Here is a 25,751-nt window from a genome sequence, read left to right as displayed (position 1 = left end):
ACAAGGTATATGGATATTACATACATTTTCTACGTGGTCGGGACGTAAAAATTCCGAAAAGTAAAGACGTACTCTAATGAGGACTTGACAACTAAATCTATGAAAATACCAGTAATAAAGTATTATTTTCTCATTAACAATTTAAAAAATTATAAATTTTTAAACTATTAGATATAAAACGTCAAAAATAATAAGATTTTTACATGTCTCTATTTATATATTAACTATTAAATTAACATGATTTAGTTATGATAAAAAAAGAGACTGTATTCTACTGAAGCACATTAAAATATCTGAGATATATTGGATTAAACGCTAAAATATTGGCAGATTAAAGGTATTGAACCCATTTTTAGGCTGGAGACATAGTAGCCTAGGATATTTATATTAGTTTTGCCATTGACAGGATGCAGCTTGTCTTAAAAAATAACAGCATAGGCCTATTGACACAATGAAGCAGAAAGCAATGACACAAATGATTAAAGGTCTAGATTAGGGGGTTTTATTAAGAAACATGGGTAAAATTCTAGTTTGGGATTTGTTTTGCTATCTTTGCAAAGTAGACCTAGGCAGGATACCACCAGACAGCTAATTTGACAGTGTATATATATACAAATCTTTAAATTAGCCAACCGGCCAACCAGTATTTTAACCATAAGTCTAGCTGGACAAAAGGAAACAAATTAAGAAAACAATTCTTAGCCTACTCCATAATGTATAGAATAGTCCTAGCCTAGTTAACACATTTTGCAGGGGGAGAGCCTTTATCTTCACTTCTTTTTCTAAGAAATTCATGAATTTCTTAGAAGCTATATATTCACAGAATATATAGGCCTACCCCCACCCTTCCAATGTGTAAATATATACCTAGGCTAGTATTGCATCCTCAATCTAGATAGGCTATAGGCCTAACATCCATTTGTATCACAAATGAACTTTACTCCCATATTATCCATGTGGTCAATGTCCATCTCCTTATAGGGTAAAAGACCTCTTTTTGGGAAAGACCACTTTTCTTTGGCATTTTGGAAAAATAGCAATGGGTTTTTGGACCACCCCTTTTTACTACAACATGAAGCAATATGAGGGCAGTAACAGGAACCCCGCCTTATTGGTCAAATTTTCACCAATGATTCGTCAGCATAAATTGAAAATATGGTCTCTGTTTTGAAAAGCAATTGAAAAGAAAAATTATATTTAAATATTTGTGATTTATAGCCTAGAATAAATATCAAGCAATAACAGTTACATTTCTAGAATCAGAAGAAAATCAGCTTTCTGTTAATTTCATAATGTTTTAATATATGAATAAAACTGAAACACCAAAAGGATATGTACATCAAAATAGGATAATTGGTATTTCCAAAAAGAGGTCCCTGCAGGTAAGTCAATAAACTAAGAATTTCAAGTCTCTGATCTTAAATAATCTGAATAATAACCATATTGATGCATGGCTTAGACTTTTAGCTATTCATTAATATACCCAATCCTTCTCAATTCCTCTTTGGTAACAAGATGTGAGGGTTTTAGTTTTACATAATTTTCCTCAATTGGATAGGGGAGAGAGGGGTGAAACCGTACATTTTGAGGATTTTGACCCCTAAAAAGCGTATTTCTAAAGATACAAACTTCCTTTTTACATGAATAGATAGCTCAATTATTCACTTTTCTTGGTGATTTTTTTCAATGAAATCCATTAAGTTGTTTCTTGGTGAGACCCAAAAATGTGTGACCTCTTCAAGTGTCCAAAGTCACCCCAACCAGGGGGTGACTTTGGACACACATGGGGTATTTCTGTACATTCATTAATTAATGCTTGTAATTATTGATTCAGATATTATTAACATTTGATTCAGATAATATACAAGTTAAATGTAACATTAAATTTATTGTATAGGAAATTGGGCCAAATCACAGCCAAATACCAGAGCTTTGGCTGCTCGCCCAGTTCCTCCTACTGATACCGGTGCGGGACGCTTCATAATAATGTCTTGAAAGTCAGTTTCTGCACAATCTCGACATTCAGGGAAGATGAACTTCCTACCAGACTTGCGCAGGTCGTTTATTTTTGCTACTCTGCCACTTATTTCCGCAATTTCAGCAACATAGTAAACAGCAGAGTTTTTCTTCTTTCCAACCATAAACCTCACAAGCAAAAAATTTCAACAAGATCATTCTTCATCTGTCTCAAACTCATTAATAATTCCACAATGTAAAGACCCGTCATTGAGCTGTATATCTATCTTTGACATGCTGTCTCTAGTTTTGTCAGCAATGAGTGAAACCTTTGACTTTTTTAGCGACTTTTTCTTTTTCTTAGCAAGCCTTAGCTCAGTCTCTTCTTCTAGTGCTCTTTTTTCTGGCGTTTCTGTCAGAATTCTACTTTTGCCTTTTTTACGTTTTTTGCGCGGCCACACTTGCATTTTTGCCTGTGGATATGGTCTGATGTTTTCAGGAGTTACTGCTGTAGGCAAGTTTGACTGCTGTTGACCCATCATGACAGGAGATGAATCACAAAATAAACCAGGGTGAGGATCATCCATATTGGAAGTTTCTGGGGCATTCTGTTCAGCTGGATCTGGGCGGTTTGTCACCTCAGCTGGCAGAAAATCGACTTCTGTGAACACATTTGGATTTAAAGGCCAAATTCCTGCCTTCTCAAAACCAGCTGTGATGTTTTGAGGATTCAGCTTTTCCAGAAAGGGATACTTGCACAATTTTGCTATTTCATATATTGAAATTCTCTGACCAGGGTTTAATTGCATCAAATTGTCAAACGACTCCCTGAGTGCATGCTTCAATGGTGCATACACTGAAACATCAAGGGGTTGGAGACGATGGGAGCAATGGGGAGGACAGGTTAGGAGGTGGATGCCGTTATCTTTACACAAGGAAACTAATTCTACTGAAATATGGCTTTCATGATTGTCAAACAAGAATAAAACAGGGTTATTTTTGCTGGGTTTGACTCTTTTAGAAAGTGTTCCATGGAACAAAGGGAATTGTCCAAAGTCATTCATCCACTGCGATGGGCTAAGCCAATGCATCCTGGTGGTCCATCTTGATACATCCTTTCTGGAGCTTTGACTCTTGGAAAAACAAACACTGGTGGAATTGTCTGACCAATTGCAGATACAAAGCATAGCATTGTGGTATATTCCCCTCTTTCTGTTGACACAGTCTGTGCCACCTGTTTTGCTCCCCTTTTAGCAATCACCTTTGGGGCCTGAACAACTGTGGGTACTTCTGTTTCATCACAGTTACAAATTCGACCAGGAGGAAAATGATATTTGTAATATAACTCCTGAAGATTTCTAAAGAAGACAACAATTACAATGGCATTAAAGCCAGCAGCACGAGCCTGGCTTGTATTTTTGGGATTTCTGATGGACAAACTGGCGTTCCGCTTGATGAAACCTCTTAGCCAATCCACTCCTGCTCTCTCATTCAATTTCCAGCTTGATGGGAATTTTATCTTCAATGTTATTGCCCATTGGTAGGCTAACTTTCTTGTTGCATAGGGAGTCAGCCCATGGTTAAGTAGTGAGCATTTTTCGAGGTATGCAGCAAGCTCTTTCTCTTGTTTGGAAGTAAAAACAAGCTTAGTGCTCTCCTGAACAATGTCATTGTCAAAATTGCTACCACTAGCACCACTCTGCTCCAGAATTTGCATTTTTGCCTTGTATCGTTTCATGGCATCCGCAAGGATACTCTTCTTCAGGGAAAATCCTTCTGCGGTTGCTCGGAAAGACAACTTCCTATGTATAAATTGAATAACAGCACGCCTGACTAATTCTGGATCAGGAGGACCACTCCCCTTTCGAATGTAGGTGCGAACCATCTGTAAAAGAAAATTATAATCGTCAGAACCCCAAGAGAATAACATGGAAATTAACACAGGTCACGCCATGCTTTGAGGTGTGCTTTGAGGCATAGAATGGAAAGATGCCTGCAGGCAGCATAATGTTTAGTTTTACATTATAATACAAAACATTAAACAAAAAAACTTTAAAAAACCACATCAATCATTTGTTTATGTTCATTTTTCTTACGTTTCTACAAGTCAGACAAACATTTCGGGGGTTTCAAACCCTCTACCCCCTTGGATACAGCCTTAGACGCTACTGTTTATCTTTCTGATATAAGTAGGCATTGAATAAATGTTTATTGTTCAACATAATAGTAAAGCATTTAATAATAAGTATTTTTTTAAATATGATGGGTGAAAATGAATTGAACTGATCTGCATAGCTGTGAAGATGTACTGTAAATCTAAGATTATATAAATCTCACATTAGTCCTTTTGAATGATCACTATCTAATTATAAGTTCCAATCACATATATTATAAAACTAAACATTATAATATATAAGACAATAATCCATAGAATGTATTTTAAACAAGGAGGGGTGGGGGGGGGAAGGTTTATTGGTACACCAGTTAGAAAGTATTGAGGAATATTAAATTAAGATTAGCTTGAATATTTTTGCCATAAACAGTGACATGCCAAGACTATTTTAAACGCATAGACAGTCAAAAGTACACCTTAATTTTGAATAGAAATTAAAGGCTAAGCTTAGCCACATCATATAAAATGCTGTCCAATCTTGAACATAGGATCTTAAAGTTGGAACAAAGTATCTAAATAATAGGCAGACTTAATCTTGGACAACTTTGATTCAAGACAAAGATTGTTACACAGAGTAGTTGTGTTTAAATAGGCTAGGCTGTAAGACAAGGGATAACTTTTGTCTAAGTGTAAATGTTGAAAACAAAGTTTGATAGTCAAAACAAATCACTTCAGTTTCTCTATAGGACGACAGGAATACAGTCAATTTTACCAATATTCTGCTTCCAGCTACACATAGTTCCATTTTCCAACTTATGAAAGACTTCCGTCAGTACAGGGCAAAACCGGACACCACAAAAAGTGTCCGGAATCGCCCCCAAAAAAGTGTCCAGAGTTACCCCATGTTGACGCCATTTTGAAATATTTTTTTTTGTAGATAACGGCCTGATATTTACTGATAAAAATTACCATGCAAATAGCAGGGGTATACCTTGTCTGATCCTGCTAACTCACGGCTCAAGAGCTACAAAAACTTAGAAAATATTTGACAAATACTACATGTGTCAGGATTTCCAGCAAGCATATAAAAACTTCCTTACCTCTTTTCTTGGTTGTCTCATTTCTCCAAAATCTAAAACTTGCGCCAAGTGTGCGTTACATGAAGGGCATCTAGCGGGAATTTTTTGAAAGGATTAGCTCAAAAACTTTAGATGACAGGTCAAACGTACGGAGTCTCCCCCGTGCAGTATCACCCCTCTCTCCCCTACTGGTTTTTTACCCTAATTAAAAACATTTTAGTCATCTAGTTAGAAAATTTGGCCCATCTGTATAGGAGAAATCTATATTTGTCAACTAGTTGACAATAAATGTTGCCCCAGCTAAACTTACCTTTTCCAACTAGTTGACTAATAACTTCTCCCCAGTAACACTTAAATCTGTCAACTAGTTAACAATAAATGTTGCCCCAGCAAAACTTTCATTTTCCAACTAGTTGACTAGTAACTTCTCCCCATAAAAACTTTATTTTTCTAACTAGTTGACTAGTAACTTCTCTCCAGCAACACCTGATTTTGGAAACTACCTGGAAACAAACATTGCCCTAGAAATCAATTAATTATCCAATTAGTTGAATAATAACTTAGCCCCTGCAAAACATAAATTTTCTAACTAGTTCACTATTAAATTCTACCCAACATCACATAAATTTGACAGCTAGTTGACAATAAATATTGCCCCAGCAAAACTTTCATTTTCCAACTAGTTGACTAATAACTTATCCCCAGCAAAACTTAATTTTGCCAACTAGCTGGAAACAAACCTTACCCCAGAAAACAACTCATTTTTGGACTAGTAACTTCTCCCCTCCCAGGAAGTTCCCATTTCCTTTAAATCTTTCTTTATGACATCCTCTCACCCCAGACAAAGACAACTTGCTTCCCTTTTAGCCCTAGACAGTTGGCCAAAAAAGAAAACCTTTGGCAATTTGTCATCCTTTATCTGCAGAATGTGCCCTAGCCATCTCAACCTTTCTTTCATTATAGCCCTAGAAAGCAGGATTAAATCACATTTCTTGTACAGCCTACCGTTTGAAATATGGTCATTCATCCAGGTACCCAGAACAATCTGTAGGTAATTTCTATGGAAAACATCTAGGAAATTGTCACCCCCTTTTTGGAATTTTCTTTTAGTTTTGTATATATTTATGGGATCATCAGGGAGGGAGGGTTGCTTTGTTGTCAGGATAACAACTAATATATTGAAATAGAGCTTGAAATAAGAAAATTGTTATTTTTATTTTATTAGCCTGCCATGTTTTTTTAGAAATGCTGCTAAACTGAAATTAAAGTTTTGTAGGAGAGAAGTTAGGCCTACTAGTCAACTAGTTAGAGAATGAATTGTTTTCTGTGGCAATGTTTGTTTCCAGCTAGTTGGCAAACTTAAGTATTGCTGGGGAGAAGTTATTAGTCAACTAGTTGGAAAATAAATTGTTTTCTTGGGCAATGTTTCTTTCCAGCTAGTTGGCAAATTTAAGTGTTGCTTGTGAGAAGTTGTTAGTCAAGTGGTTGGAAAATAAAAGTTTTGCTGGGGAAATGCTTCTTGTCAACTAGGTGGCAAATATAGATTTCTCTTATAAGGATGGGCAAAAGTTTCCAACTAGATGTCAAAAATATTTTTAATTATAAGGAGATTGGATAGTACCAGTTTATATAAGCTTATAAACTAATTTTTTCTAATAGTCAAAGAGTGGATATCCCAAATATATTTCCTAAATTTGAAGAAAAAACATTGATATGGCTTCTACTCAAATAACAGGAATTACATTTTTAAAACTAAAGCCAGAGAAAAAGAAACTGATAGCTAACTGAAAATATGGTAAAATGTTGTTTTGTCAAAATTTCAATAGGTATATACCTGTCATGTAGGCAAATTTCAGGACCTTCTCGAGAGAGAAGGAGTAGAGGTAGGTACTTCAAAATCCCTTCCTGGGACATACTTAGGTACTTGTTTAGAATCTGGGCAACATGCAAGAAGAGCCACATATAGAATCTCAAAGATGCTATATGAAAAACAGGTTTCCACTGCCTAGTGAGGTATTCATCACTCCATGACAAAGATTTAAACTTAGTTTTTTGGGGTTAAAGGGACAAAAAAACGTACCTAGGGTAGGTTAAATTATGTATTTAACATATGCTGTCCTTTACCCCCACCACCCTTAATGTGTAAGTAAATAGCCCAAATTTGTTTCTAAGCTGTTATACTTTTTTATCATACTTTGTTTTATTTAATTAGCATTAACCACACTTCACTTATTGCATGTTGCCCAGATACTAAAGAAGTACCTATACTTCAGCCTAGACCCATCCCTGAAAGTTTTATTTTCCTAATTTAACCCCTTTCCATGATAGCCAAAAGTAGCTAAAGTAGAATTTCACCCCTACTTCCACTCCTTCCTCCTCTAGAGGGTACTAACCTTTAAGAATGTTTGTGATACAAAGGTAAAACCTTGCAAAGTAGATCTTATTCTTATTTCCTACATTTGAAAAAAAACCCACTGATATATTAATTTGCTCCAAAGTGCAAATTAAGGTAATATGACTTAAAATTCTACTCAAATCACAGAAATTGCATTTTCAGAACTAAAGCCAGAGAAAAAGAAACTTATAACGGAAAATTAAGGTAAAGTGTTGTTTTATCAAAATTTCAATAAGCAAATTTCATGTGGGCAAATTTCTGGACCCTCTAGAGGAAGAAGGAGTGGAGGTAAGTACTCCAAAATACCTTCCTGGGACACACTTTAGCATGTAGACCTATCCCTGAAAGTTTCATTTTCTTAACCTCACCCCTTTCCAAGATAGCCAGAAGTAGCTAAAGTGGAATTGCACAAAATAAAGTAGGCCTAGGCTACATGGAAATTATTCTGAGCTTCACATCTTTGCTCAATCCCAATTTAATAGGTTTCTAAGATCTGAAAATATATTTCATAAGTTTTGGAAAAAAACATTCATACAGCTTAAAATTCACTGAAATAATAGGAATCACATTTTTAAAACTAAAGCCAAAGAAAAAGAGATTAGAAACAGAAAATTAAGGCATAATGTTGTTTTGTCAAAATTCCAGTAGACATAAACTTGTCAAGTAGACAAATTTCTAAGTGACAGAAATTAGAAAGGATTGACATACCACTTTGGCTATACATTTCCAGAGTATATTTTTGGCCCTGGACTCATTACTGAAAGTTTCATTCAACCAACTCAACTACATTTCAACATAGCAAAAAGTAGAATTTTACTTAAATCATGTTAAGAAAACAATTCTTACTTCATAACATGCAGATTAATGGGGTAAATTTGGGACATTTTAAATTACTGACGTACAAATAAGGTGAGCATACCTCTCAATGCCTTTTTTTTATGCCCTTTCTAAATATAACAATTGCTTACTCAGAAATTCAACCTTAACCCCATTACACACCTTCAAAGATGATATCTTTTTTTCTCATTTTTGGCTATATAGAAGGGTTAGAAACAACAATTCTTACTTCAATATATGCAGAATAATTATAGTTATACATTTCAACTGCAGCTTCACTATACTTTACCCCCCTCCCTCATGTGCAAATATGTGTATATAGCCCAAATTTTATATTTCCTGTGTGTTTTCTGGTCCTTGATTTCATCACAGCTGATTCAATTTAAGGGTAAACCTGTTTAAACAAGAGTGATTCTAGCAGCAGTATGTTAGTAGCACAGTTCATATAATTATCCAGTATGATAATTCCCTATCTCACCCATTATAAAAACCCGGACCGGGGTGCAAGTGCTCCAGAGAACATAGAAACATAAGCGGCGTCAGATCTTTTCACGGGTAGACAAGTCAGACGCGAAACAATCGGAAACAAGTGGAAACCTGCTATTACAAATAATGCACTTTACGCGAAGCAATCGGAAACAAGTGGAAACCTGCTATTAATAACTGCACGATGAAGTGGGAGGAGCTTTTTGTTCGCACCAAGAACGAAGACCAGAAATGATCTGTGATAAGCTTACTGGATAATTATATGAACTGTGGTTAGTAGTATCTAAAATAAAAGAACAAGGTATAATCTTAGAGTGTCCAGAAAAGGTTACAAATTGAATTTCTGAGTAAAAAAATTGTTATATTCAGAAAGAGCATAAAAACAGCATCAAGTAGAATGTTCACCTTATTTGCAGGTCAGTAATATAAACTGCCCCAAATTTGCCAACAATTGTTACCAACACATTTTGACTGCAGCTCCACTTTACCCCTAACCCCCCAATGTGCAAATATATAGCCAAAATCATATATTTCCCATGCATTCCACCACCCATCACTTGTTTTTCTGGTTCTTGTTTTGTCACAGTTGTGGATACATGGGTGGAAACAAGAGAGACATATATAATTTGGGCTATTTATTTGGGTAAAGAATAGTGGAGCTGTAATCAAAATATAGGTAAATTTGCAAAATTCAATGTAATTTAGCTAGGATAAAAGTTAATACATCACTTGATGGTTTTTCTTATGCTCTTTTGTAGTTCAAATAATTTTTCCTGGGGGAAATTCCAGTTGGAGCCATTAATGCAGCCTCAAAAGGTAAAAAAGTCAATAGCAACCAAAAGTTTAAAAAAATCTGTCTAGTGAGAAAAAAAAAATGCTATTTGCAGATGATTCAAGAATAGTAATTAATATTTTCCTTAGTCTTAGTGGTTGTCATTTTTAAAACAAATTTGTATGGACTAAAACAAAAATTAGCCTGAAACCCATGGGTGTAGACAGCATCTTGTCTAGGGGGAGGGGTGTAGTCAATTCTGTGATGGAGGGGGGGAGGGGCTTATAAATGTTTCCTGAGGTCCTTTGAATATAGGTCTTTTGAAACTTGTCAATCTATATTTTGCTAAAAATTGGCCATTAGCATTTCCTGTATTCTACTTTTCCTGCAATACTATAATATAATAAACCCACTATCTGAACAATTCTTCTGATTTTTCTTTATATAGGAAACCCAAATACCTATAAAATAAGTCAATAAGTAAAAAGGCAAAGCAATACATATAATACAATGCAATAAGCATGCAGACAACAAGTATTTGTGGAGGTTTAACTAAGTCCCAACATTGGATCTCCCTTCTTCTACAGTTAAGCTGATAGTTGCAGAACTTTTGAGGGGACTTTTGATCACAAGCAAGTCTGCAATGAGTTTCAATGGGTGGTTCTGTTCCAAGCAACCAGGGCACCTGGTGGAGTTTTGGCTCAGTTGTTTGTCAGCTCTGAGGTAGAGGCAATGTCTGTGAGATCAACCCTACTGGCTTGTGACTATTGGGTGGATCTGTCTTTTTGTTTGAATTTCAGAATCAGGGTTAAAGCATGGAACAAATTCTTTAATAATTCCAAAATCGGGTTTGGAGCATGGGCTGATATTTTTAATATTTCTCTGGTATCTATTCCCAGCTTCAATAAGGGAGGAATGTGGTCCAGTACCAAAAACAATGCAAACGTAGTGCTAACTTACATAAAATCAACTTGCATCACAGATAAGAATACCACCAACTGGAAAATAAAAAATAGAACCAAACATTTTGTTAAATATTTTCACCTTCTCACTGTTTTTTTCCTATTAGTGTAATTGTTGTAAAGTTGTTGAAGGGCAATCATTTCTTAGACCACACTGCCGTTTAATTTAGTTAAAAAAATGAAAATTTATAAAAAAAATTATAATATTTTCAAAAAATACAGTTATTAAAAACAATCAAAATATTGTGGCCATGTACTGTGTTTGGTCTTGTACAAAGCACAAGACCAGGTTGTCTTGTAAATGCATATGTCTCAAATAATCTTCTGAATGGGACTACTTAAATCAAAATCCAAGATCATATAACAAAGCACAAGACCAAAACATCTGCAATTGCAAATGTGTATGCCTCTAATTAGATCTGAGACATGTATGTCAACAGCAATAGCATAGTCCAGTGATTCTTAAACTGTGGTACATGTACCCCTTGGGGGTACACAAAAATTTTTAGGGAGTACACAGCCAACCAACACAAAAAAAAAATAAAACAACCCTTTAACTCTAGGGCTGGGAATTTTACTTATATTTTAGCTATAGTCTACTTAGTACCAATAACTAAGAAGGGGTACCTAAAAGGTTTTGTTGGTAAAAGGGTATGGTGTTTAAATTAGTTTGAGAACCACTGGCATAGTCAATAGCAGACATCCTGGTCTTGTGCTTTATGATATGTTTTTGGATTTTTATTTAAATGGTCCCATTCAGAAGATAATTTGAGACACACACATTTACAATAATAGGTGTCTTGGTCTTGTGCTTTGTTATGTGATCTTGGATTTTGGTTTAAGTAGATACATCTAGATTATTATTTGAGATGTGCATGTCTAAAGTAGCAGACATCCTGGTCTTGTCCTTTGTGATGTGTTTTTGGATTATTATTCAAATGTGATTTTTCTTTTTGTCTTTCTCTATTGTTTTGTGCTTGTTTGGTTATCTCTGTTTTTTATTTTTCGTGTTTTGCTTTGGTTAGTTGCTATTCTTTTATTTTTGTTTTCCTTTGATAAAGGCTTCCAGATCTGAAGCCAAAATATTTAGATTTTTTGTTATTGTTAGAAGCTGTTTTTTTTTTGTCCACTATCTTTGTTTAAAATTTTAATTTTTTCTTTGTATTTTCATTTGTTTAAATTTGTAATGGAAAGGCAGCGTGGTCCAAGAATTTTTTTTTCTTCAACAGCTTTATAACAAGCACGCTAATAGGAAAAAAAAACCAGTGACATGGTAGAAATTTTAACAAAATGTTTGGTTCTATTTTAATTTTCCAGTTGGTGGTGTTCTCATCTGTGATATAAATGGATCTTATGTAAGTTATCACCAAGCAGGTGTTGCTTTTCCCAGTTTTTGGGTCATTTCCAGGACCACATTCCTCCTTTATTAAATATTAATCAAAAAATTTTTTGGCACAAAATAAGTTTTTTCCAAAAAAAAGTAAAGAAGTCCATTAAACAAAATGAACAAAAATAGAATGAAATAATCTACCAAGCATACAACTACCACAAGTCAGTATTAATAAATAAATGAAACCCAAAACAAACAGAAACTAAAATAAGTCAAACTCAAAATGAGCAGAAGTTAATCTGAGCAAGTCTCTAAGCACTATGTTTTCTTAAGGCCTGGATATAACTTGTACTTCACTGAAAAAAATTCAAATGAATCTTCTGAAAAAAATAGTCAGCGTCAGTTTAATATACATATGCTGATATTTATTCCTTAAAATCTTAATTAATTTGTTTTCTTAAAATTATAAGTGAAAACATTTAAAAGTTTTTTTTTTTAGTCGAGTACAAATTATATTCTGGCTTTTAGAAAGCATAGGGTTTAGAACCCTACTCAGATTAATTTCTACTCGTTTTGAGTTTGACTGATTTCAATGTGTATTTATTTTGGGTTTCATTTACTAATTAATACTTATGTCTGATAATTGCATCTTTGGTAGAATAATTGATTATATTCCTTTTAATTGTTTAGTCAATGGAGCTATTTACTTTTTTTGGAAAAACTTATTTTGTGCAAAAATTTATTTGATTGATTTCTGTTCATTTTATTACTGACATAGTCTTTTTCAGGGAAAAAGACTGAGCCTCTTCTGAAGTTAAACAACAATCCCTTCCATAAAAACCTTTAATACCCCCTGGGAATAACTTAAAACCCTTGTCCCTAATCTCTGGGGTTTGTTTCAACCCAAAAAATCTTGTTATATGATATTTAGACTATTTTGAATAGAATGGCTATCTCAAAATTTCTGTTACACATTTCAGGACAATATGACGTGTGTGTAGGAGCGAGTGGGTAGCTGCCCTCTGATCACTTTGACTTTTAAAAAGAGCACTAGAGCGTCTGATTACCAATCCAATGAGCCACATTTGTAGTTTATATAACCACACTTTCTATAAAAAACCCTATATGTCCCCAGGGCACAACTTACAACCCTTGCCCTGAGGGCTTGGGGGATTTGTTATCCTCAAAGACATAATTTCTAGACCTTTCGTATAGGCTAAAAAAATTGCTATTCCAAAATTTTGATTGGAAATGTTTGGGGAAACAATAGGCGTGGAGGGAGACATTTGCCCTCTGATCACTTTTGACTAATAAAAAGGGACTAGTCCTGTCAATTTCCAATTGAATGAACCCTTTTTGAAGCTTCTACAACAAAACATTCTATAAAAACGTTATATGCCCAAAGGGCATAACTTACAACCCTTGTCATGAGGGCTATGGGGGGAGGGTTGTCATCCTCATAGACATAATTTCCAGACCTTTCAACTACATTGAACAAAATGGCCATATCAAAATGTCGATCGGAAATGTTTGGGGAAATGATGGGCGTTTGGGGGGGGGGGAATTCCCCCTCTGATTACTTTCGAGTATTAAAAAGGGGAATAGCCCTCTCAATTTCCAATCAAAAGAGCCCTTTTTAAGTTTTAACAGCAGCACTTTCTATATGCCATTATATGCCCGCAGGGCATAGCTTGCAACCTTAGCCCTGAGGGCTGTTGGGGGTTGTCATACTCAAAAACATAATTTCCAGACCCTTCAACTATGTGCAACAAAATTGCTATATCAAAATGTTGATCAGAATTGTTTGGGGAAATGATGGTTATAGGGTGGCATTTGCCCTCCGATCGCTTTTGACTATTAATAAGGGCACTAGCCCTATCAATTCCCAGTTGAGTGAGTCCTTTTTGAAGTTTCTACAACAACACTGGCAAAGACCTAATTTCCAGAACTTTCAAATCCGTTGAACAAAATGTCTATCTCAAAATTTTGATTGGATGTGGTTGGGGAAATGGTAGACTTGAGAGATGTGTTGGTTGCCCCCCAATCACTTTCGACTATTAAATAGGGCACTAGCGCTTTCAATTTCCAATCAAATGAGCCCTTTTTAAAGTTTCTACAAGAACGCTTGCTATAAAACCTTATATGCGCCCAGGGCATGATTTACAACCCTTGCACTGAGGGCTGTGGGGGGAGTGTCATCCTCAAAGACATAATTTCCGGAATTTTCAACTACGTTGAACAAAATGTCTATCTCAAAATTTTTATTGGATTTTTCAGGGGAAGGTTGGTGGGGTAGGGGTGTTAGTTTTCCTCCAATCACTTTTGAATATTAAAAAGGACACTAGCCTTCGAAGTTTTCAAAGTTTCTATTACAATGCTCTATAAAAAACCTTATATGCCTCCAGGGCATAACTTACAACCCTTGACCTAAGGGTTGTGGGGGGGGGGGGTTGATCATCCTCAAAGTAATAATATCCAGAACTTTCAACCACGTTGAAAGAATGGCTATCTCAAAATTTTGATTTGATGTGTTTGGGGAAAGGGCGGGCGTGAGAGGGAGGTTAGTTGCCCTCCAATCAGTTTCGACTAGCCTATTAAAAAGGGCAGTAGCCCTTTTATTTTCCAATTGAATGACCTAATTTCCAAGCCCTAATTTCCAGAACTTTCATCTACGTTGAACAAAATGGCTATCTCAAAATTTGGATTGGATGTGTTTGGGGAAATGGTGAGCTTGAAAGGGGGGCCAGTTGCCATCCCAATCACTTTCGACTGTTAAAAAGGGCACTAGCCCTTTCAATTTCCAATTGAATGAGCCCTTTTTGAAGTCTCTATAAAAACGCTTTCTATTAAAACCTTATATGCCCCCAGGGCATAACTTACTGCCCTTGCCCTTAGGGGTTTGGGGGGAGTTTGCCATCCTCAAAATCATAATTTATAGAACTTTCAACTACGTTGAACAAAATGGCTATCTCAAAATTTTGATCAAATGTGTTTGGGAAATGGTGGGTGTGAGAGGGGGGTTAGTTGCTCTCCATTCACTTTCACCTATGAAAAAGGGCACTAGCCCTTTCAATTTCCAATCGAATGAGCCCCTTTTGAAGTTTCTACAACAAAACTTTCTATAAAAACCTTATATGCCCCCAGGGCATAACTTACAACCCTTGCGCTGTGGGCTGTGTGGGGAGTGTCATCCTCAAAGACATAATTTCCGGAATTTGCAACTATGTTGAACAAAATGGCTATGCCAAATTTTATTATTGGATTTTTCTGGGGAAATGGTGGGCGTGTGAGAGGTGTTAGTTTTCCTCCAATCACTTTTGAATAATAAAAGGGGCACTAGCCCTTCGAAATTTTCAAAGTTTCTATTACAACACTCTATAAAAAAACCTTATATGACTCCAGGGCATAACTTACAACCCTTGCCCTAAGGGATGTGTGGAGTTTATCATCATCAAAGACATAATATTCAGAACTTTCAACTACATTGAAAAAAATGGCTATCTCAAAATTTTGATTGGATGTGTTTGGGGAAATGGTGGGTGTGAGAGGGAGGTTTTTTGCCCTCCAATTAATTTTGAGTAGCCTATTCAACATATTCTATAAAAAAAACTTGTATGCCCCCAGGGCATAACGTACAGCCTTAGCAATGAGGGCTCTGGGGGGGATTGTCATCCTCAAAGACCTAATTTCCAGAACTTTCATCTGTGTTGAACAAAATTGCTATCTCAAAATTTTAATTGGATGTGTTTGGAGGAATGGTGAGCATGAGAGGGGGGTTAGTTCCCCTCCAATCACTTTGACTATTAAAAAGGGCACTAGCCCTTTCAATTTTCAATCAAATGAGACTTTTTTTAAGTTTCTACAAAAATGCTTCCTATAAAAACCATATATGCCCCCAGGGCATAACTTACAACTCTTGCTCTGAGGTCTGTGGGGGAGGTGGGTTTGTCATCCTCAAAATAATTAGAACTTTCAACTACGTTGAACAAACTGCCTATCTCAAAATTTTCATTGAATGTGTTTGGGGAAATGGTGGGCGTGAGAGGGGGGTTAGTTACTCTACATTAACTTTCGACTATCAAAAAGGGCTCTTCAATTTCCAATCGAATGAGCCCTTTTTGAGGTTTCTATAACAATATTTTCTATAAAAACCATATATATCTCCAGGGTATAAATTACAACCCTTGCCCTGAGGGTTCTGAGGGGGTTGTCATCCTAAAAGACCTAATTTCCAGAACTTTTAACTACATTGAACAAAATTAATCTCAAAATTTTGGTTGGATGTGTTTGGGGAAATGGCAGGCATGAGAGGGAGGTAAGTTGCCCTCCAATTACTTTCAACTATTAAAAGGACTATCTCTTTCTATTTTCAATCGAATGAGCCCTTTTTGAAGTTTTATGACAAAACTTTCTATAAAAACCTCATCTGCCCTCAGGTTATAACTTACACCCCTTGCCCTTAGGGCTGTGGGGGGTTGTCATCCTCAAAGACATAATTTCAAGAACTTTTGAACTACATTGAAAAAAATGGCTATCTCAAAATTTTAATTATATGTGTTTGGGAAAATGGTGGGCCTGAGAGGGGGGTTAGTTGCCCTCAAATTACTTTCGACTATTTAAAAGGTCACTAGCCATTTCAATTTCCAATGGAATGAGCCCTTTTTGAAGTTTCTATGACAACACTCTCTATAAAACTTTATATGCCGCCAGGGCATAATTTACAACCCTTGCCCTGAGGGCTATGGGGGGGGGTGTCATCCTTGAAGACCTAATTTCCAAAACTTTCAACTACATTGAACAAAATGGGTATCAACAAATTTTAAGTTTCCAGTTGAATGAGCCGCTTTTGAAGTTTCTACAACAATGCTTCCTATGAAAACCTTTTATGCCCCCAGGGCATAACTGATAACCCTTGCCCTGAGGGAAAGCAGCTCATTCGATTGGAAATTGAAATAGCTAGTGCCTGTGTTCAGGTATTTCTAAAGTTGCTTGGGGCGAGTTTCGCCTTCTGCAATATCCTGTGCAACCAAGGTTTTTTTTTTATGACAGTTAAAATTTTCCTAAGAAACCCTAGAGAACTATGAGGACTATCCAGCTGAGATTGGAAGCACAAAAGAATATCCTGATCCAATAGGAACTCTTGGAATGAGTGACAATTACGTTTTCAATATTCATATTCTTTAGTACCAGGTTTTGATTCCTATATTTAGAATGAAGAGAATTACTATGTGGTCACTTTTACCTAAATGTGGATGAAGCAAGACTTTTTTTTTAACATTTTATCAATTTTTCCTGATTATTAAATCCATGGTTAATGGTAGATTGTTTTTTCAAATTGATGCTGGAACCTTTGCATGTTGGTTCAAGAACAACTTATTTAGCTTCTGAACAAATCATACCACAAACAAATGTTGACTTCGGTTGTACCTGGTAGTTACCAGTGAAGTCCGCAACTAAGTCAACTTTAGAGTTAAGGCAAAAGGTCAAGCCTCATCAAAAATGAGGCAAATGATGCCTCATCAAAAATGAGGCAAAGAATTTTCTTCTTAATTGACATTGAAGTGGTTTTCATTTTATTTTGATGACTAGCAACTATTTACTGAGAAATTAAGAAAACTTTATTGGTCAAAAGGGGTGTGGATGCTCTGGACTACCATGTTTTTATTTTGAATAGTCGAATTTCAATATTTAGTTTGATCATGTGAAAACTAATACTATGATATTAGCTTCAATTGTACTCATTTCATAATTCAAGCAAAATGCAAGTACGTAGCAATAAAGGGATAATGTAAAAATATCCCTAATATATTTATTAGAACATTTAATGAAGATATGCTGATAAGAAAGAAGTCAGAATTTGGTTGTTTTCTTTTTATCTTGGATTGAAAATGAATCCAAACAGTAACTTCAGAATAACTTGAGTGTAGATAAAGAAAACTTGACACACAGCCTACTAAAATTTAGGATATATTTGCCTTTCAAAAGTAAATGCAACAGCATTCCAGAAATGTTACTTCTATGTAAACAGTGTTGCCATGTAATTTCTAATTTTCCAAAGTAGAGTTCATCAGTATACCAAGCAATATCCATAAAAAAATGAAAATTGTTGATAACTGCCAAATATCACACCAGTCTGAATCACTTGTTGGTAATTTCCAAAATAAATTATTTGTAGTAGTTATAATATAGACGTATGAAAAACTGTGCAATGTTGGTTTTTTATTAACTTATATGATCAGTGAAAAATTATTTAATATCACAGTACTAATTTAATAATTGTCACACAATAACTTAATTTTACGGACCAACTACAATGAAATTTGAAAACTTTCACTTTGATCACGAGCAAACCTGTGTTGTTTGTCTAATAAAAATTTCACTAAGATGATATAATATTTTGCTCGTTAGTGCAACAGTTGCAGTGTGATTGTAAATTTTGAAATGGTGAGCATCAAATCTCAATCTGTTTCTAAAAAGTATCCCCATGCTCAGAGACATAAAAAAGTAAGGAGATCTGAAGCCTTGTCCTTGTCCAATCCTACAGCTCTTTGCTATATGTTTACCTTTCAGGACATGCATTAGGTATTTCTAATAATGTTTCTATGTTGAGAATGCGAATTTTATTTCTTTGCTCTATAGGTTACCAAATATGATATGGCAATGTTAAGTGTGTGTCTTGGCAAAACAGAATAATTTCGAAAATTCCTTGTGACGTTTTCTAGCATCAATATTGACACTTTGCCCTTTTCTTAGCAATCCTTTCAAAAATCACATTTTCACCTAGTCCTTTAAAAATTGAACCTAAACGTGCTAGTACCGTGTGTCTATTCAGTGATCTACACCTAAAAATAGCAAGCAACTAGTTGCACCACTAAAACAATAAGACAATAATACAATAAGAAAATCTGAGTATCTTCAAGCAGAGTAGTGCCCTAAGTCCATTTAATGGGCTTATTTGAGAAATTAATCAATATAAAATAAATTTTTTTTTTGTCAAAAACTTCTGATGTGTGTCAGAATTTCAAGTCTCGTGAAAAGTTGCCAAATTTTTAAAGTTCCCGATTCTGAATGTAATTAGTTGCTCCATCACTGCAAATATATTTGTTACTAAAAAAATTATTATAAGTTTGTTTCAGGCTTAAAATGCAATTGAAATTGGATATCAGGCGTACACTGACAGCAAGGTCTGATAGGGTGAAATGTGTTGATTTACATCCAACCGAACCATGGATGTTAGTCTCATTATATAATGGAAAGATCCATGTTTGGAATCATCAAAACCAGCAGTTAATTAAGACCTTTGAAGTGTGCTCCAGTCCTGTCAGAGCTGGAAAATTTATTGCAAGGAAAAATTGGATTATCACAGGTTCAGATGACTATAGAGTAAGTTACTTTTTTCATTATCATCACATGTACACATGGGTCTGACTTGGGAGATTGGAGGGCAACTAATATCGCACAAAAATTGAATTTTTAAGCCAGGAATTCAAAAGATTTTGGAATTTTTAGAGAAGTAGGAAGAAATAAATGATGAAAAGTCCCATAATAGTAGGAACTTTAAATTAGGTTTGAAAAGTGTGTGTATATTGTTATATTGCTAGACATATTATGTGTTTAGTATGTTGTCAGCTTTGAGAAAGGTGCAATGCATTTCATGTCATTGGTGATTATTTATTACTTGACAAAATGGATCAGAGAACTTGTATTAAATTTTACTCTAAGAATGGGATAAAATCCGGTAATGTCGTAGAAATGCTGCTTTGGGTGAATCTGTAATAAGTAAAACAAGTTTTGTACAAGTGGTATAGGTGTTTCCAAGAAGACCATGAAGATGTTGAAGCACTCAAGACGTAGCACATCAATAACCCATAAAACGTGGAGCAAACAGACGAAATGATTTTAAATGATTGCTGAATCACAGTAAGATAATGGTGAGTCACATATTAATTGGCTCATTCCAGAATTTTTTTTTGGATGTCTTTGGTCAAAAAAAGTTTGCCAAAATGGTTGACTTTTAAAGAAAAACAGTGGCAAATTAAAGTTGCTCAGGAGTTGCTAAATGAAGCTGGCAACAATACAGAAAATGAAGTGTTTTTTTAGGCCCGAATTTGATATATTATTCGAAGACTGGTCCTTTGGGCCCATCTTAAAGGTTTTTCCTATTCCTCCTGTAAACCTGTATGGTGAATGCTTTCATATTTTGTCTGGATTTAAATATAGATTTGCCATAAAACTTTCTTTTCTTTTTGTAGATTACAGTTTTTAACTACAACACACTGGAACGGCAGCATGTTGTTGATGCCCACCAAGATTACATAAGATGCCTTGCTGTCCATCCAACACTACCAATCCTTTTATCTGGAAGTGATGATATGACTATCAAAATGTGGAACTGGGACAAAAGTTGGGCGTGTCAGAAAGTATTTGAAGGTATTGTTGTAACTCATGCTCTGAAACCTCTTATAATATTATTGTTTGCAATTCTATTTATATATGTAAACTGGAAGGGAGGTTTTGCTCCTGAAAATGGGCTGGTTGGAGCAAATACCCACAGTTTTAATATTTTGATAAATTTATTGTTAAACATTTTGTTCGGTAAAATTTATGGATTTGTAAAGCAATAGAGTCAGTTTTGTGTTCTGAGAAACCGGTACCTAGGGTGATTGTTTCGTTACAAAATTTGGTTTTTCTTTTATTTTGTAGAATTAAAATATTATTATGTCAGATTCCTGAATATCAAATTTATTTGCTGGTACCAAAACATACTCTCATGAGTACGTTTGTAAGCAATAACTCGTATCATTTGACGAGTAAAGAAGACATACAATTCTAGTAAGATTTCAAACATTTTCCGGATTGTGGAGGTGTTGCTGCAATTTTGTTCCACAATGAAATTCTTTCTATGAGTCATGGATTAAATTTAACGTACTTGTTTTCCCAGTTTGGCTTATATGTGTTCCTGGACACCCTGTCGAATACCAGACATATTGCTTGCAGGATCATAGCTTTAAAACATAAGCACCTCTCTGCCTTTCTTTTCTAAGACTTCTAGATTTTTTTTCGGCAGTAATGTACGGCCAGTTTGATTCTTTTGATTGCTTATGTGGCAAAGGGGTCGCGATCAAAAACAACCTGCTCTGCAGCTAAAATCCATTTAGGCTCGTTGTTTTTGTTAAAAATGGCATTGAACATTTAACGATAGTCTTTGTCGAATATATTTATGCACCCCAACACTTTATTTTTACTCATTCGTTCTTAGACCCGACATGTCTATAATTCTTTTCATTAATCTATTCCTTTGCACTTGAGATCGATCATCCAACTCACGTAATTTGTGAAGTTTGAAACTGACATGTGGGTCCTTCGATGGGCTTTGGTCTCTTTACAACCCATAGCTCGTAATCTACTAACAATTTAACCTGTTGAAAAACGTGACCGCAACCTTGCCGCCTTGCAAGTAACTGGTACTAGTTGTTACCGAATGAGATTTTTGCACATTTGTTCCAGTCAGTAAAACCGCTGGATTTACCGACCTAGATTGAGACTTGGGTAGATGTATTGTCTTTATTTTCTTGTCCGTAAATTGTGGTACCGTCCGTAAAAACACTGCACGAGTCGGTACAACCGCTACATTTATCGACGGAAATTGAGATTAGGGTACACATCATGTCAGTATTTTCATGCTCTTTATTTAATCGAATGAACAAATTCGGCACCATCCGTAAAGTTACGACACGAGTCGGTAAAACTGCTGCATTTACCGACCTAGATTGAGATTTCGTTAGATGTCATGTTAGTATCTTCATGTTCTTAATTTAGCCGAATGGAAAATTCTGGCAGTATCCGTAATATCACTGCGCGAGTCGGTAAAACCGCTGGATTTACGGACCAAGATTAAATTTGGGTATATGTCATGTCAGTATTTTCATGCGATTTATTTAACCGAATAGAAAATTGTGGTCACCCCTTCCAGCCCCCCTCCCCCCAAATGCATGACGGTTCTGCCTAAAACCTCACTATTCCTCTCTTAAAACTGTATCTACAGCATCTCTAAACCATAAAACTATCATCATACTAAGTAATTTGCTTCCCTTATAGACCAAGCTAATGCCTCTATAGCTGTCACATTCTCTCTTATCACTGGGTTTTAGTTGAAGTTTCCCTAAAATCGCTAGATACATACCCTTTCTCCGAAACCACATTCATAATCTTTTGTAGTTTATCTCTAACTTCACAACCACGATATTTAAAAGCTCATTTACCTCAGCATCAGCACCCGGGGCCTTGTTATTTTTTTCTCTTTTTAGTGCTGTCACTAATTCATCCTCACAAAATAAATCATCCTTCACTTCCAAATTGTCAAAAACTTATTCAATCTCATATCTTTTCCTGTAACGTTTCCACGGTTTAGCATATTTTCAAAATTTTCTGCCCATCTCTCTTTAGCTCTTTTCTCATCATTAATTGTTGCCCGTTCTTAAACTGGGACAGGACCAGATTGAGTGTTCCCTGTCAATTTTTTAACAGATCGGAACAATACTCTACTATTCTGTTTTGTGGCTGCATTCCAGATCTTCAGCAATTTTATCTATGGCCTCCACTTTGCACCTCCTTAGTTCATATTTTAATGCTCCCCCTTCTCTCTACTAAACTGCATGGTTTTTGACTTTTGGAGATGCTCTTCTATCAATAAGAGTTTAAATCATGTGCAATCAATCTCAAGCCTATTAACTCCACCTCATTATATATTCATAACTTTAAATATTATTTGCTATGGGAAGGCAGCCTATAACAGGTAACTTAGCTAGGAAGAGGTTTTTCAGCCCAAAAAAAAAGAAGAAAAAAAAAAGAAAAAAAAAGAAGAATTATTCACCGATCAGGATCCAGTGCAAATATTTTGTCGTTGACTAGGTTATAATTTCCTTGAGGGGCGCCACTCCTTAAGACGCCCTGTAGCGCTGTTTGCTGTCGCGATTCTGTCTTCGCAAAGTCGAGGCAGGTCCACCCTGACACCACTATGAAGCCACGCAAGTAGGGTTTCTTTTGCGGGGGTAGGGACAGAGGAAGAAGCTTCTAACGAAACCGAAACCCCAAACCATCTCACAGCACTGGAACAGCATCCGCCTTTTATACCCAGCCTATCCTTGTCAAGGCATTATCATACATTCCTTAATTTAACCACATTTTCTTAATCTGTGTATATAACTGAACTTCCTGGAAAATCTGTTAGAATCAGGCTATTAGAAACCGCTTTGGTAGCGCAAGTTGCTGTAAATGTCCTACAGAAAAAAAAAGAAGAAGAAAGAATGAAAAATAGAACTTAGAGACTGCCAATTAGGGGGCAGTTAGAGAGCTGAAACACTGACCTTAAGGTACATCATGAAAGCATGAGTGGTTTTGGATTTGATCTGGGACTTATTTTAAAGTATGCATATTTCCATAGCCAGAATGTCGACGTTCGTGAATCGCTCAGTGCGTCTGGAGACGACAAGGATATAATAAACCTCTAGGGATTCCAGCCCAAAGTAAAACAACTTCGAAGTGAAATGACTCTAATTTACCAGCTAGTTTCCTAACTGTACTAAGAATATCATGTCTGATAGTTTGTTACAATAGGCTATCAAGAAAAAAAATATTTGGTTCATTGTCGTCTGAAGTTGTCATCTGACAAAGAAAGCTATTGAATAAATAAAAAAAGGAAGAATTTCAAAAGTAAATATTTTTTTTTATAGAGTTAACAAATTTTAATAGTAGAACCAAAGTTAAAAAAAAGAAAAAACATTAATATTGTGACTGTAGAGTGTATCGACATGGCTCTAGAATTGTAGGCTGCAGACGTGATAGAAATGTGAGAAATTAAATATACTGAACATACACTAGTGAACTCCAACAGACCAGCATTAATATTAGGACATAGAAAGAAAATATTCAAAGCAGACATGCTGGGACAGCATTGCATGAAGCAATTCGTATCGATCGGGGGAGAGGAGCTTGTCTTTGCTTTTGGAAGGTATAAAATATACTTTTTTTTTCCAGAAACGTGAAACTTTGGTGGCATCTGAAGTTTTCTTAAAAATATATAGGTCAATTGAGAATCCAAGGGGGTGCAATCAACCCTGCCTTGGATGAAGTTTAATTTTGTGGGCTTTTCTCTTACATTTAAACCAATCTGTGGAGATAAAAAGTAACCAGCGCTCTGATTAGACGCCCTTCTCCTGCTTAATGGAATTCTAGACCGGTCGATGACCGAGAGAGGAGGCCTACCTTCTGATATCCTCAATATCATCTTAGTTATAAAGTAACCATTTTCATAAAATTTTATTGAAGTATATAACATTTTGAATATTCTCTGTATTTTAGGGCATTCACATTATGTTATGCAGATTGTATTTAATCCCAAAGATAATAATACATTTGCATCTGCGTCGTTGGACAAGACCATCAAAATTTGGCAACTTGCGTCCTCCATTCCAAACTTCACACTTGAAGGTAATCATGTTGCTGTTGTATTTATTTTTCTATTATTGTTTCCGTTTAGTTCATTTCAATTTACCAACAACTCATTTCCTAACAATAAATATCCTATTCTTAGACATCAGCCTAGCCCTATCGGAAAATCCTCTGTGTGTGTCCTTGCTGCTATTACTTATCGACATCTGCATCTAAGTTCGAATATGGTTTAAATCACAAAAGATTAAACGGTTGTGAAAACATTCAATGTATTCTGTTTTCTAGAAAACTTTTGAAAAAAAGTCCTGTAAACTACTTTTAAATCTTAATTTCTGGCATCCAAGACGGGGAACTGGGAGGATTGACTATTTATCTTGCCATTGTATATGAGAGCTGTATTCAAAGTCAAAGTCGTGACATGTGGTACTGTGGATAGAGCTCAATATACTTTGTGGCTCTGGCAGTGGCATAATTCGCTACGGGGCTGGGGAGGGGGGGTTTGGCAACTGTCCCCTCCAGACCCAAGTTTACACCCCCTCCCCCTGACCTCAGTTTGCCCCCCTTCCCCAGCTGAAATTTAGTTTCTGCAAATAAATCTTGTCAAAATTAAAATAAGCCTGCATACATCAAGTATCCAGAGAAACAGGTCAGTTTTCTTTAGTTTATCTTTGCCTTTAGGGTAATATGTAACTCATTTTTCAGTTTTCCCTATCATTTTCACTTCATTTGGGAAAATTGGCTCCAACTTTGCCCTCCCCCCCCCTCCCACAGGATTTTGACGAAATTACGCCACTGGGTTCTGGGTTGACTTTTATTTCATGGGTTGTTGTCATCCATATTGAAAAACATAAGCGTAAAATTAAATGAAGCCTTAAGTTTTTCTATAATTTTCTGTGAAATTACATTACGCTCCAGGCTCTTAATGAATACGGTATTATGTAAAATATAATCGGTAGAGTTTATAGGGTGGCATATATGTTTGAATTAAACCCTAAAAGCTTTTTTCGGAACCGTTCTTTTAATTCTTTTTAAGATGCACCTTAAAAACTGGAATATGGTATTCGAATAAAAAATCTCTAAATGATAATTTGCTACGCCTGTTAATTTAGCTCTGTTACAATTGTAGAACATCATCCATAGGCGACTAACCTATTCTCTGACTAGCCAGTCTTTGTCCATCTCGTAATACAATATATTCCGTTGAAATTTTAAAGGCTTATTGCGTAGTTTTGGCGAGTCTGTTTTGTTTCACTACTTGGGAATCGAATTGAAACCTTCAGAGAAAGTTTTGTTAAAAGGGTTGAGGGTTGGGAGCGCAAAAAGACTTTTCTCCTTCATTTTGTTTTCAGGGGCAAAATTTTTCTCCAATCC

General features: G+C 35.6%; 1 protein-coding gene across 2 annotated transcripts in view; it reads left to right on the top strand.

Annotated features, from left to right (window-relative positions):
• Positions 1 to 242: 242 nt before the first annotated feature.
• The window catches only part of beta'COP (coatomer subunit beta'), a 58,341-nt gene continuing 32,832 nt past the window's right edge, over positions 243 to 25,751 (top strand). Inside the window, exons 1-4 of one of the 2 annotated variants that reach the window (XM_089094527.1) lie at positions 243 to 337; positions 19,067 to 19,313; positions 20,183 to 20,360; positions 24,291 to 24,419. In XM_089094527.1, coding sequence (XP_088950653.1) covers positions 19,074 to 19,313; positions 20,183 to 20,360; positions 24,291 to 24,419 — 547 coding nt within the window. In that variant the 5' untranslated portion in view covers positions 243 to 337; positions 19,067 to 19,073. Of the gene's footprint in view, positions 338 to 19,056; positions 19,314 to 20,182; positions 20,361 to 24,290; positions 24,420 to 25,751 lie in introns of both variants that reach the window. The other variant, XM_089094528.1, reaches the window with a different exon arrangement.

The sequence above is a fragment of the Artemia sp. Qi Xiang Cuo genome, chromosome 9 (assembly GCF_049724085.1).
Source record: "Artemia sp. Qi Xiang Cuo chromosome 9, ASM4972408v1, whole genome shotgun sequence".
Taxonomy (NCBI): Eukaryota; Metazoa; Arthropoda; class Branchiopoda; order Anostraca; family Artemiidae; genus Artemia; species Artemia sp. Qi Xiang Cuo.
This window is presented reverse-complemented; position numbering and strand designations above follow the sequence as displayed.